The 12,500-nt window shown below is 53.2% G+C and overlaps 2 protein-coding genes across 4 annotated transcripts in view; one reads left to right on the forward strand and one right to left on the reverse strand.

Annotated features, from left to right (window-relative positions):
• RARA (retinoic acid receptor alpha) overlaps nt 1-7,739 on the forward strand; it is a 56,862-nt gene extending 49,123 nt beyond the window's left edge. For 2 of the 3 annotated variants that reach the window (XM_074261446.1, XM_074261447.1), the window contains exons 5-10: nt 558-718; nt 3,317-3,493; nt 3,851-4,055; nt 5,227-5,385; nt 5,646-5,813; nt 7,640-7,739. In XM_074261446.1, the coding sequence (XP_074117547.1) occupies nt 558-718; nt 3,317-3,493; nt 3,851-4,055; nt 5,227-5,385; nt 5,646-5,813; nt 7,640-7,716 (947 nt within the window). In that variant the 3' untranslated portion in view covers nt 7,717-7,739. Of the gene's footprint in view, nt 1-557; nt 719-3,316; nt 3,494-3,850; nt 4,056-5,226; nt 5,386-5,645; nt 6,575-7,639 lie in introns of those variants that run through there. The other variant, XM_074261448.1, reaches the window with a different exon arrangement.
• A 3,040-nt stretch (nt 7,740-10,779) lies between these two features.
• GJD3 (gap junction protein delta 3) overlaps nt 10,780-12,500 on the reverse strand; it is a 1,803-nt gene continuing 82 nt past the window's right edge. The window contains exons 1-2 of the mRNA XM_074261449.1: nt 12,446-12,500; nt 10,780-11,817 (exon numbers count right to left, since the gene is read on the reverse strand). The exon at nt 12,446-12,500 is cut by the window's right edge and continues 82 nt beyond it. Coding sequence (XP_074117550.1) covers nt 10,899-11,801 — 903 coding nt within the window. The 5' untranslated portion in view covers nt 11,802-11,817; nt 12,446-12,500 and the 3' untranslated portion in view covers nt 10,780-10,898. The remainder of the gene's footprint in view (nt 11,818-12,445) is intronic.

Consider the following 12,500-nt stretch of genomic DNA (forward strand, 5'->3'; position numbering starts at 1 on the left):
AGGCTCAGGGTATGCAAAAGCCCTGAAGGAGGAAGATGAGGAAAGGAAAAAGAAAAGGGAGTTTGGGGGGGAGCAGACATGCACAGACAAATGCACGCAGCTCAGTGCAGGGGACATAGAAGCCCCCATGTACCCGTGCCCCTTGGCAGTGCCTGGGGCCTATTCCGAGCCAAGCTGTAGGCCACAGATGTGGTGAAAACATTGCTACATGTAATGTGTGTGTGTATGTAGGTCTTGCTTCCTGACTGAAGTGAGGGAGGGAGCCCTGAGGATAGAGGACCAGTTTTCTCTCCCTTGGTAGGGGTATTTATATGTGAGTGTGTGTGTGTGTGTGTGTGTGTGTGTGTGTGTGTGTGTGTGTGTGTGTGTTTTCACAAAAATGACTTTGCTAAGGAGATAATAGCTCTGGCTGGCCTAGATGTGCTGCTGGCCTGGGGAGGAAATCCCACCCTTTTAAGATATGAGGGGCCCCCCGGGGTGGGGACCCAGGGCCTCAGGAAAGGACCTCGCCCATCACACTCTTTTGCTCCCCCTCTCCCCTGCCCTCCCTCCTCCAGCTGTGAGGAACGATCGGAATAAGAAAAAGAAAGAGACGCCTAAAGCTGAGTGTTCTGAGAGCTACACGCTGACCCCTGAGGTGGAGGAGTTGATTGAGAAGGTTCGAAAAGCCCATCAGGAAACTTTCCCTGCCCTCTGCCAGCTCGGGAAATACACTACGGTATGGGAGCAAAGGAGGAGGGCCGAGGAACATGGGGAGATGGTGGGGTGCAGGGGGGGGGGAGGTGAATGGGCCGGGTGGTTGGATATTGGGACCAAGGCTCCAGGATGAGGATGCTGAAGGCATTGATCGGATTCCCTGATCTTCCTTGTTCATGAAGTTCTGAGTTCTCGGGGTAGGGGGATTAAAAAAAATCCACAACTTTCCTCGTTGTGTGGACATAGGCATTGAGATGGTGACCCTCCTGGAGCCTCAGTTTCCTGATCTGTAAGAGTGTTGTGGTGAAGATCAAAATTTATCACTGTATTTACAGAAGCTTCCTCACGGGGAGATCCCACTGTAGAAATCACAGGGCAGGGCTGGGGGGAAACCCAGTAATAGCAACTGGCATTTATATGAGGTATCCCACAAATCTTAGTGAAGTTTAACCTTTTAACCAAAGGAGGGAAGGAAACATTTATTAAGTATGCACTAGGCACAGTATTAACCCCTTTTCCAATATTATCCTTACAAACAAACATAATCCCCACAACAACAACACGGGAGGTGGATGCCCTTATCCCCATTTTACAGGTAAAATAGGTTGAAGGAGGTTAAGCAATTTGCCCAGAATCATATAGTTAGTAAAGTGTGTGAGTATGTATTTGAACTCAGATCTTCCTGGTTCCAGGCCCAGAACTATTGACTATTGACTTCCATCTAGTCATTTTATATAAAATTGAATTGATACACACACACACACACACACACACACACACACACACACACACACACACCCCTGTTTTGTTTTGTTTTGGGTTTTTTGAACATTTTAAAACTTTGAAATTAAAAATTCTTTCTTATCCTCTAGCCCTTCCCCCACCCATTGAGAAGGCAAGCAATATGATATCAATTATACATGTGAAATCATACAAAGCATATTTCCATATTAGTGGGGGGGGAAGGAGAAAGAAAAATAAATTGAAAAAAAGTATCCTTTAATCTGCACTCAGATTCTTTCTGGAGGTGGATGGATCCTTTGGAATTGTTGTGAAGCATTGTATCTATCAGAGTAGCTGGGTCTTTCACAGTTGATTATTGTTACAATATTGCTGTTACCATGTACTAGTTCTCCCAGTTCTGCTCACTTCACTTTGCATCAGTTCACGTAGGTCTTGCCCTGTTTTTCTAAAATCACCCCCCTCCTCATTTCCCACAACACAGTGCTGTTCCATCCCAATCACAGATCACAACTTGTTTAGCCATTTCCCAATTGATGGGCATCCTCTCAGTTTCTAATTCATTGCCCCCACAAAAAGAGCTACTACAAATATTTTTGTACATATATTTCTTTGGTTTCTTTATCTACTTTACTATCTACTAAGTGGTGTAACTGGGTCAAAGGCTATGCACAGTTTTGTAGTCTTTTGGGCCTGTTGCAGATGTGAACTAGAATTGTTGGGATATCCTGAAGAGCAGATTACTAAGGCTCTGCAAAGTGCTTTGCTGATGTTATCATCTTCTTTGATTTTTTGATCACTCTGAGAAGTTGGTATTGCAGGTATTTCAAATTATTTTAAAAGATCTATCAGTGGTTTCTGTCCGATTACAGTCATTTTGTAATATCATACCCCACACTGAGCCAAGAAAAACAGTTAAGCTAGACCACCCGACACACTGACCACAGTATAAGCAGCATTCTGCACCCCTACCCCCCTCAGGGCAGCTTGTCTCTCTGCTAGGAAGGACAAGGGAGGTATTAAGGGACATGTCCACATTTAAATAGCTAGGATGGGGCAAAGGTGTGATAGAATCCCAGATATCTTCCAGGTCCAGTGTCTTTTCTAAGGCACTGCACTTCCTTCCCATTTTCTACAGGATGTCTTTCCAAGCCCCTCCTTCTTCTAGTACATCCCTTCTGTTCATTATTTCCCATTTTCCTTTTCTGTAGCTTTTTTGCATATATTTATTTGCTTGTTGTCTTCCCTGACTTAGGCTTCTTTTTGTATCCCCAATATTTAGCACAGTGCCTGATACATAATAGGTGCTTAATAAGTATTTACTGACTGATTGACCTCTTAGAGTCTCATCTGGAGGGATAATAGTAACAAATAACATTTACATGTTGATTTAAAGCTTGCAAAGCACTTGATGATATGTTACTCATTTGATCCTCAAAACAACCCTGTAAGGTAGGTCACTATTGTTATGTCAGTGTACACATAAGGAAACTGAAGCTGAATAAGGTTAAGTGATATTACTCTAGTTCATACAATAATGTATCAAAGCAGGATTCAAACTCAGTCTTATTGATTCCAAGTCTAGCACTTTTCCCACTTCCCTTAACTAATTACCTAAAGCTAATGAAGCATCATCTGCTTCTAGGATGGGGAGGAAAGTGCTTTGTTAGGACAGAAACAGGCACTGTGAGTGGACTGCATTGTCGGCAGGGTCTCAGCTGTCCTCAGTAATATGGTGTCGAATCAGGGGCAAAGGTTGGTGGATGCTGAGGCAGTTGAGAGGATGAGCCCAGGAAGAGAAGAGTCATCATTAGGTGAGCCACAGGGGACAAGTGACTGGTATCTGTCACAAGCCTTCTTTTTCCTTCTTTTCCCTTAGAACAACAGCTCAGAACAAAGGGTCTCCCTGGATATTGACCTCTGGGACAAGTTCAGTGAACTCTCCACTAAATGCATCATCAAGACTGTGGAGTTTGCCAAGCAGCTTCCTGGCTTCACCACTCTGACCATTGCTGATCAGATCACCCTTCTCAAGGCTGCCTGCCTGGACATCCTGGTGAGGGGCCCTAGAACGTCGTGACCCAGTGCTTGCTCCCCCCTTGCCTGTCACCCCTCCATTTGCTGTAATCCTGTTCCCCCCACTCCCCAGCGGGGAGACAGATTACTTTCAGGGCTAGTCAATTTTCTGTTTATTTTCCTTTCCCACTGAAGGAAGCTACCTTAGACTCTGGCTGAAACTTTTCTAGGAAAAGAGGCATAGGAGATATTGGGTGGGGGGCGGGATTTATTTGGCATGGGAATAGGGGATGACCAAGATGGCCTTCCTTGATGAGTTCCTCAGGGCTGGAGGGTGCCTTCGTGTCCAGAAAGTAATGCATCAGTTTGACCTTTTCCTGCTCCGAACCGCTCCCAGATTCTTCGGATCTGCACGAGGTACACACCAGAACAGGACACGATGACCTTCTCAGACGGGTTGACCCTCAACCGGACGCAGATGCACAATGCGGGTTTTGGGCCCCTCACCGACCTGGTCTTTGCCTTCGCCAACCAGCTGCTGCCATTGGAGATGGATGACGCCGAGACTGGGCTCCTCAGTGCCATCTGCCTCATCTGTGGAGGTGGGTGGGTTTTAGGATCCCCAGGGGCTGTGGCGTGGAAGTGGAGCCGGGGACCCCGGGCCTCTCTTAGGGTCTCCTGTCAGGAAGCTACCGTGAAGGGCCAAGGACGGGGAGGCGTACCATAATGCTTTTGGGATGAAGACAGGGTGGTCCTTTATGTGCTTTTAATACTGCCTCTTGAGCTTCCAGCGGAGCGGGCTGTCCTAGCCCTAGACTGGGGGGATTCCCAGAGGAAGGGAGGGGTCTTTAGTCCCCAAACCGCCTCTTGCTCGGCAGGAGTTCTTCACCTTTTGGTGGACTCCTGGTCTGGGAATCCAGTGGGCCCCTTTCAGAGGAATGCTTTTAATGCATAAAATACAGAGTATTCCAAAAGAAACCCACCGTATCAGTCCGAAAGTTAAAGGAAACAAGCGGCGGCTGTAGGACTGATGCGGTAACGACCTTACTCTGAGGAGAGGCCGGCGGGCATTGCTAGATTACCAGAGAGATCTAGGGCACAAGAAGAGGTGAGACCCTCAGTCTGGAGAGTCCAGGCCAGGAACAGAGCGTTTCCCAGCTGTTCCCCTCTGCGCCCGCCGCCCTCCGCCTCATTGTCCCCGGAATTTGGTCGGGCTAAGGGCAGCCTGGCTCTTCAAACTTTAGTTTTTTAGCTTTAAGCGGGACTCCGAAGTTAGGGCGCACTCTCATAGACGGCAGGTTGGTGTATCTGGTCTGTGCACGCAGGAGCCGGCAGGCACGGCCGGAAAGGGCGGGGGCAGGAAAAGTTTGAGCCCGGGTGGAGGAGAGAGGGCTAGCCTGGGACTCAGGCCGGAGGTCGGAGGTCGAGGTCGAAGCCCCGGCCTCCGCCCCGACAGTGGGCAGGTCCCAGTGCCCCAGGCACAGAGTCTGCCAGATAAGTCCCCGAAAAGCTTCGGTCTGCTCAGCTCACGCCACTGTCACAGGTCAAGGATGCCGCGGGAGGGAGGGGGGGCGGAGCTGACGGCGAGGCCGATAAGGTGCTGTCTCCCGCGGTGTACCGAGGTAGTGAGCCCCATCCCCACCTGCGCCGGGACTCCGCCCGGAGACTGGGCAGCAGTGCCCCCCAGAGGCCGCGGCCAGGACTGCACCACCGACGGCTGGGTGGGGGGGAGGGGGGAGGGACGCGACGCTCACCTCGCCACCCCCTTCTTAGACCGGCAGGACCTGGAGCAGCCGGACAAGGTGGACACGCTGCAGGAGCCGCTGTTGGAGGCCCTCAAGGTCTACGTGAGGAAACGGAGACCCAGTCGACCTCACATGTTCCCCAAAATGCTGATGAAGATCACGGACCTTCGAAGCATTAGCGCCAAGGGTACGTGAAGCCCCGGCCTCCCCTCCCTGGGGCCCTGGCAGACCGCGAGGCCCCCCCTTCCCCCGGGCCTCTGCCCCCGCCCCTCCCCCTCCCCGAGTGCCCCGCGGCTGGAGAGACGCCCTTTAAGACATTTACCGTAACCTTAAAGGCTCATTGTCCCCGTCGGCCCAAACTAACACTGAAACTGACCCCCAAGGAGGGGGGAGGAGGTCGCCGCCGCGGGCCGGCCCGCTGGGTGACCTCCCTCCTCTGCCCCGCAGGAGCCGAGCGCGTGATCACGCTGAAGATGGAGATCCCGGGCTCCATGCCCCCCCTCATCCAGGAGATGCTGGAGAACTCGGAGGGACTGGACACTCTGAGCGGACAGCCGGGGGGCGGCGGGAGGGAAGGGGGCGGGGGCGGCCTGGACCCGCCACCCGGCAGCTGCAGCCCCAGCCTCTCCCCCAGCTCCAACAGAAGCAGCCCAGCCACCCACTCTCCCTGACGGGCCGGCTCTCCCCCGCGGAAACACGGACACAGCCCCCCACAGGCCGGCCTTCTCTGGCCGCCGGAAAGACCACCGCGAAACACGCTCCCCGTCCCCTCGCCCGCCCCCAGGACTGACGGAGGCCCCGAGCCCCGCGGGGCTGGGGTCGGGATGGAAGGATGGAGCCGAGGCCCCTCCCCCCTCCCCGCAATGGACGTAACCGCAGCCGGAGCCGGACGGCCTGCGCGGCCTCCCAGACGCGGCGGGGGGTTGGGGCGAGGGCCGCGGCGGACGTGCCCCTTCCCGATCCCCGGCGGGGTGTGGGGGGGAGCGCGTGGAGAGAACGCCGCGGCCACGGAAGCGCCTCTGCTCACCGCTCCCCTACTCTCCACTCCGCCCCCCCCAGCCTCATGTTCATCACCAGCAAACTCCGGGGGCTTCCGGCCCCGCCATTCTCAAAACTAGCAAGCCATCTGCCCCCTCCCCCTCCCCGGGCTGGGGGGAAGTCTGGGGGTGAGTGGGGGTTGGGTAGAGGCCCCCATGCTGTGGAATCCCCTCAGGTTGGTGATGGGGGGCAGGGCTTCTCCCCTGTATATACTCCGCTGAGTCCCGCCCTGCCCCCCTTCCCTTTCCTCCCAGATATTACCACCTCCCCCGCTGGTTTTGTTTTTATTTTAATTTTTTTGTTTTGATTTTTTTTTTAAATAAGAAGTTTCATTTTAAGCACATTTGTACTGAAGGAATCTGTGCTGTGCATTGGGGGGAGGGGGCGCTGCCCTGGGGGCAGCTGGGCTCAGAGCCTGGGGAGGGGGAGGGGAGATTAATGGGGGAGAGAAGAATAGCTAACCCCAAGGGAACTCCCTCCCTACTTATTTCCTTTGCCCACCCTTTCCCCTCTCCTTCCCCTCCCCTCCCCCTCAGGCCCATTTCTCCTCAGTTTTCTCTCTAAAACTGTGAAATACTGCTCTAAAGCCAACCCCTCTCTCTATACCCCCAACATCCCCCCATCACTGGGGAAGAGGGGGCCAGGCCCCCACACCGCTTCTCTACCCTAACCACTGGGTGTGGGCTTTCCTAGAGAGCAGGGGAGAAAGGAGGCTCTTTGCAGGGGGCAGGGAAGGGACTCCCCCCAGCTCCTGTTGTGTGGTGCTCCCCTCTTTCCTCCCCCAAGGATTGGAGGGTACTGGTCTGAGAGACTGGGGGAAAAGGAGAGGAGCCAGGCAAGATGCACTCCCCACTCCCCTCCCCTCCCTAGGCTTACAAAATAAGCTCGGTCCCTTCCTCCACCATAGCAGAGCTGATGCCTCTCCCCTCCCCCACCACATCAGGTCTAGCCTCCCCTTTCCCTGGGGACCCTGCCCTGTACCCACTGTGAATGGGATAGCAACAGGGGGGGAAGGGGAGTGGGGGGCTCAGAAACACTGACCTCGCTTGCTCCTACCCCAGCCTCACAGCCACCAGCAATCCTTTTTTCCCCCTCCCTGGGCTGGGGCAGTGGCCACATTTCCCCCCCTCCACCGCCTTTCACACACTGCAGACAAAGACCCCCGAGTTCCTGAGTCATCATCTCTCTTACAAACTGGCCTCTTCTACTCACCCCCTACTTGCATCTCCCCCTCCCCTTATTCCTGTCCCCTCCTGCAGGGCGGGCATCTGCTGGGGTGGGGTGTCCTTCCCTCTCCCTCCCAGGATTGGGAGAGCTGGCCCTGCCTGCCTCTCCACAGGGGTCTGGGGATGGTTTGGGGAGAGGGTGTGGACCCCTTCAATGCTCCCCTCACTTCCGGGCAGGCTCCCTCCTCTCCCCCAGGGAGCCCAACCTGGTGCAGCTGTTACTGTTGAACTTTCCATTGAGATCTACTGGATAAAGAATAAAATTATATTTATTCTATACATGCCTCAGAGCCTTGCTCCCTACAGCCTGTATCCACAAAAGTCCTTTGGGGCCTGGGCCCCCAGAATTCGGGCTCAGGCTTTGCTGCATGTTTGATTTTCCATTAAGTTTCTGGGCTGAATGTGGGAGTTAATGATTTAATGGGGCCAGGTCCCTGTGTATGTACTTTAACTCTGATCGGAGTAGGTCTATATCCTTTCAACGTTTCCTGCCTGTCCCTTTCACTTGTTTGGGATCCTGGATTAGGGGGAATTGGGAGGACTCAGAGAAATAGGGTGGTAGGGGCAGCTAATAGCACCAAATAGATCACAGGCCTTGCAGCCTGCAGAATCTGAGTTCAAATCCAGCCTCAAAACACTAGCAGTGTGACCCTGGGCAGATTACTTAACTCCTATTGCCTCAAAAAAAAAAGGGGGGGGCAGTACACATTTTCCCAGAGTTTCCTGGGGAAGTGCCTTTTCATAGCTACCCTGTACTGGGTCTCTCAGTCTGATGAAAAAACACCATTGGGAAGTGGGGGCATGGAGCTTGGGGTCCCGATTATACCTGAGCAGGGAAGTGTGGGAAGTGTATGTACAATGATTATTTTGTGCAAGGAGACTGTGAAAAGGAGAAAGTTTAGGGTCAGTGTGTGGTCTCGGGTTGGGTTAAGGAAAGAGGAAGAAGCCCTTGGGTGGCAGGAGCAAGTTTTAAGAGGAGGAACCCATGGGTCCTCCAGGTAGATCTCTGCCCTTTACCACGGGCCTTTCTCCACCTTAGGCCCTGCCCTTTTAAAATTCCCTAGGACCAGGTCTGACTTTCCTTGTGTCCTTTAGGGGGACTTTCATGGGATGGGGGTACCCAGAGATTAGTTGGAGGGGAGTATTTTTCTTTGAGGAACATTGCTTGATGTAGCTCCTCTGGATTCCCTCTGAGGAATGATGCCCTGGGAATTGGGAGTGATCCTGGAATGATACTTTTCATTTTACAGAGGAAGAAACCGAGGGAAAAGAGGAGGAATTGTGTAACTTAGTTACTTAGGGCTTGGGGGGGACTTAAGTCTGTAGTCATTGCAGCAGCCAGTTGATCTGAGCCGGTGAGACGGAGGCAACGCGGAGCCTTCGCTTGGAAAAGAGTGGATGCTTTGGGTGGCAGGGAAGTGCTTTCCTTGCTGTGTTCTTGGAGAAAAGGGGAGGGAGCAGTAGTAAAGGGCCTGCTAGTCCTCCCCGGCCCTCAGGGGCAGAGAAGGGCAGGCTCTCTGGGCCCATTCAAGGTCTGCCTGTGGGGGCTGCTCCCTTACCCATTGTAGCCGCCGGATGGCAGCAGCGGCCCACCAGCCAGCATCCGTCTTGCCTCCGATGTCTTCCCTCCCTGTCTCTGCATCCTGGCCATCCTGAGCTAGTCACTGTATCCCCCAGACCCGCAGCACATTGTCTCCTACTTTTCCTCCCACCTTGTCACCTTGCCCCTTACTCATTTAGAGGAAAGGGCTCAGTCTGTGCCCACTGTACTAGGCCAGAAGGTGAGAGAGCAGAGATTTCCTGTTGTGGCTCTTCCCCTCTGAGGTTAGTGTTGTCCTGGGAGAGTCAGCATCCCCCACCCTCTCCACTCCCCACCTCAGTTATTCTTCTTCCCCTCTCTTCCTGTTTGGACCCTTATCTGCACAGGGCAGCTGGGGAGGGGCGCTCTTTCCTGCTGTGACTGGGTAACCTGATTTTGGTCACAGGTGGGTAGGAGGAGTTGGGATCTGGGTCATATATCATGCACACACGCAAGTGTGACCAATGATAGATAGGTTTAGAGATGAGAAAGACCTCACTTAGAAGCCATCTACAAGGCACACCCCTCATTTTGTAGATAAAAAACTTGAGGGTTAGAGAGGCAAAGGGTCACATAGTGAGTGTCTAAGGTGGGGCTTGAACCCAGCTTTTCCTGACTCCCATGTCCAGTGCCCATATTATGTCATGCTACCTTCTGCTGCCCCAAACGACTTGCCCTCTTTAGGTGGAAAAGATTAGAGCTGGGATTTGAAGATGGTTCCAGTTAGTGGGCACCTAGGTGACACCATAGAGCACCGAGTGCCGAACCTGGCATTCAACAGCTGTGTGACCCTGGCCAAGTCACTTAACCCTGTTTGCCTCAGTTTCCTCATCTGTCAAATGATCAGGAGGAAGAAATAGTTAACCACTTTTAGACAGACAAGGTGAAAGCATTGAATCTTTGACTCCAAATATAGCCCTCTATTGACTGTAACAATTTAGGAGGGAGGAGAAAACATGGAACTGAACCCACAGAGAGAAGAGCAAATGCATTTGCAGCTAAGGAATAAGCAGATAGAGTGGGGTTGTAAAGAGAGGAACAATACTGTGAGTTTCCCTTCCCCGTGTGTGGAAGAGAGACTGGGTTTTGGTAAATGGGCACCCTCAACAGGGCACCATGCAGTGTGAGGTATGCCCTACCTCTCTTTCCAGCTCTGCCTGCTTTGCTAATGGGAGAAGGGATGAGTTGATGTATTGGGTCTCTGGGGTTGGATGAAAGCTGGCAGTCACATCATCCTGCTCTGCTTGAGGCTCTGAGTATGTTAAAGACATGTGCCAGGTACCAGGCACAAGCCCACACGATAACCCTAAGGTCACAAAACAAGAAATGCAGAGTCCAGTAACACTGACCACAAATCACCATTACTGCTGTGATCTACAAGATAACCAGCAGCCTGTTCACCCGCTTCCTCCCCCTTCTCCATACTTCCAGGAGTTCTACACATGTAATCCCCAATGTAAGCAGGCTTCTTGCCTTCTGGAGCTACCTGGGTGGACAATGGGGAGTTTCAGTGTTTCCCTCTAAGCTTTCTCTCCCGTTGACTCAAAGTGCTGGTTCTTGGCTGAGGGAAGATGGATTAGTTACAACCATAGATTGGTGGAGCCAGAAAGAACCTTAAATACCCTTCCCCATTATTAGGTAGAGGAGGAAGCTCACACTCAGATGAAAGTGAAGGGCTCAAGATCACACTACACATGGGAGACAAGATCTGAACTAAATGCAGGTTTCCTGGCTTTTTACCCAGGATCCTTTTTACCCAGCCACGTGCTTCCTGCTTTTGATCTTCCAGAGCAGAGGTTGACCTGTTCCCACATCTTCATTCCCCTTCCCCACAGATTCCCCCATCTGAGAGCTTCTTTAGATGGCGAGGTCCTCTCTGACCATGGACAATGAGGACTTGCTTCTGCTGCTGCTGCCCTCACTGCCAGGACTCTGCTGCAGCTTGTGGGCATAGGCAGGTGGGGCATCCAGAGCAGGACCCAGTGGAGAGGCCCTTCTTGGTGAGGAGAGAGGCAGCAGAAGCTTCTGGGCTTCTTCCTGCTCCTGGTTACAATGGTTGTCTTTCTCAAGTGTTCCCCCCTTGCCTGACCACAGGAGATTTTTGTCCCGGCTCCGTCGCCCTTTCCAGAAGAGGTGGAGTAGCTCGACCACACTGAGGAGGGTTGAGAGAAGGCCCACCGCAAAGTAGAAGACCACAAAGACTGTCTTTTCTGTGGGCCGGCTGACAAAGCAGTCCACCGTGTGGGGGCAAGGGGTCTGGGTGCACAGAAAATGGGGTGCCACCTGGAAGCCGTACAGCAGCGTCTGCCCCGTCAGGAAGCCGAGCTCGGCCAGCAGACGCAGTGCTACACTCAGCAGGTAGCAGTGGCGGGCCCGGGGACCTGCCAGGTTCTGCCCGTGGCCGCCATCCCCTTCCTCTTGCTCCCTCTCGCCATCCCCTTGGGGTCCGGGGCACTTGCTGGCTTGGTGCATGGAGTATATGACAAACAGCACGGGAGGAGCAGAGAGCAGCAGGATGTGGAAGAGCCAGAAGCGGTAATGGGAGATGGGGAAGGCACGGTCATAGCAAGCCTGGCGACACCCGGGCTGCAGCGTGTTGCACACGAACTCCTCCTGCTCATCCTCGAACACGGCACCTCCCACTGTGGCCAGGACCAGGATTCGGAAAATCAGCATCACTACCAGCCACAGGCGGCCCACCAGGGGAGACTGCAGCTGCACCGAGTCCAGCAGGGAGCCCAGGAAAGCCCATTCCCCCATGGCAGCACTGGGTACCCTGAGGATGGGAGGGAGAGTCTGCTTAGAACGGCTGGAGCGGGAGACTTCGTCCCTAAGTCCCCCCCAACTCACACAGTGCACAGTTCCCAAGCTCTCCCCTCTCCCGAAAGCCCAGAAAGATAGTGCGATTCAATTTATCAGGTGTTTTTAGGCCGGGTTTACCAACTCACCCCAGAATCCCTTTCTCTTTCACTCCTATTCCCTTTCCCCATCTAACAGTGCTAAGAACAAAAATTCCAGCCCAGGGTTGGAGTGTAGAGGGACAATGATGTTGACAGATGGTGATACTGACACTTGTCCCAAACCAGGATGCCCTTCACATTCCCCCAGCCCCAGCCCTTTTCCCCAATATCCCCTGTCCCCAGTCTTTCCTCTTGGAATCTCCTAGTTATAATGTGTTCTTTCTATTTCCCCTATTCTCACTTCCCCTTCTCCCCCAATTCCAGCTTCCTCATCCCCATCTGTCTAACTATCCCAGTGCCTGGCTGGGGGGCCCTGGATCACCAAGCTCTCCATCTCTTCTTGGGTCCATCCCACACTTTCAGATTTAATTTTCCTGGACTTTCATCAAGTAATGTAATACCCTCCCCATCTAACCCTCCCCCAGATGCCCCGCTTCTGCTTACCAAGCAGCTGTAGCTCCCTGAGCTAAGGCGGTCAGGGACCTGGAGAGCAGGAGCC

Source organism: Sminthopsis crassicaudata, chromosome 4, assembly GCF_048593235.1.
Source record: "Sminthopsis crassicaudata isolate SCR6 chromosome 4, ASM4859323v1, whole genome shotgun sequence".
Taxonomy (NCBI): Eukaryota; Metazoa; Chordata; class Mammalia; order Dasyuromorphia; family Dasyuridae; genus Sminthopsis; species Sminthopsis crassicaudata.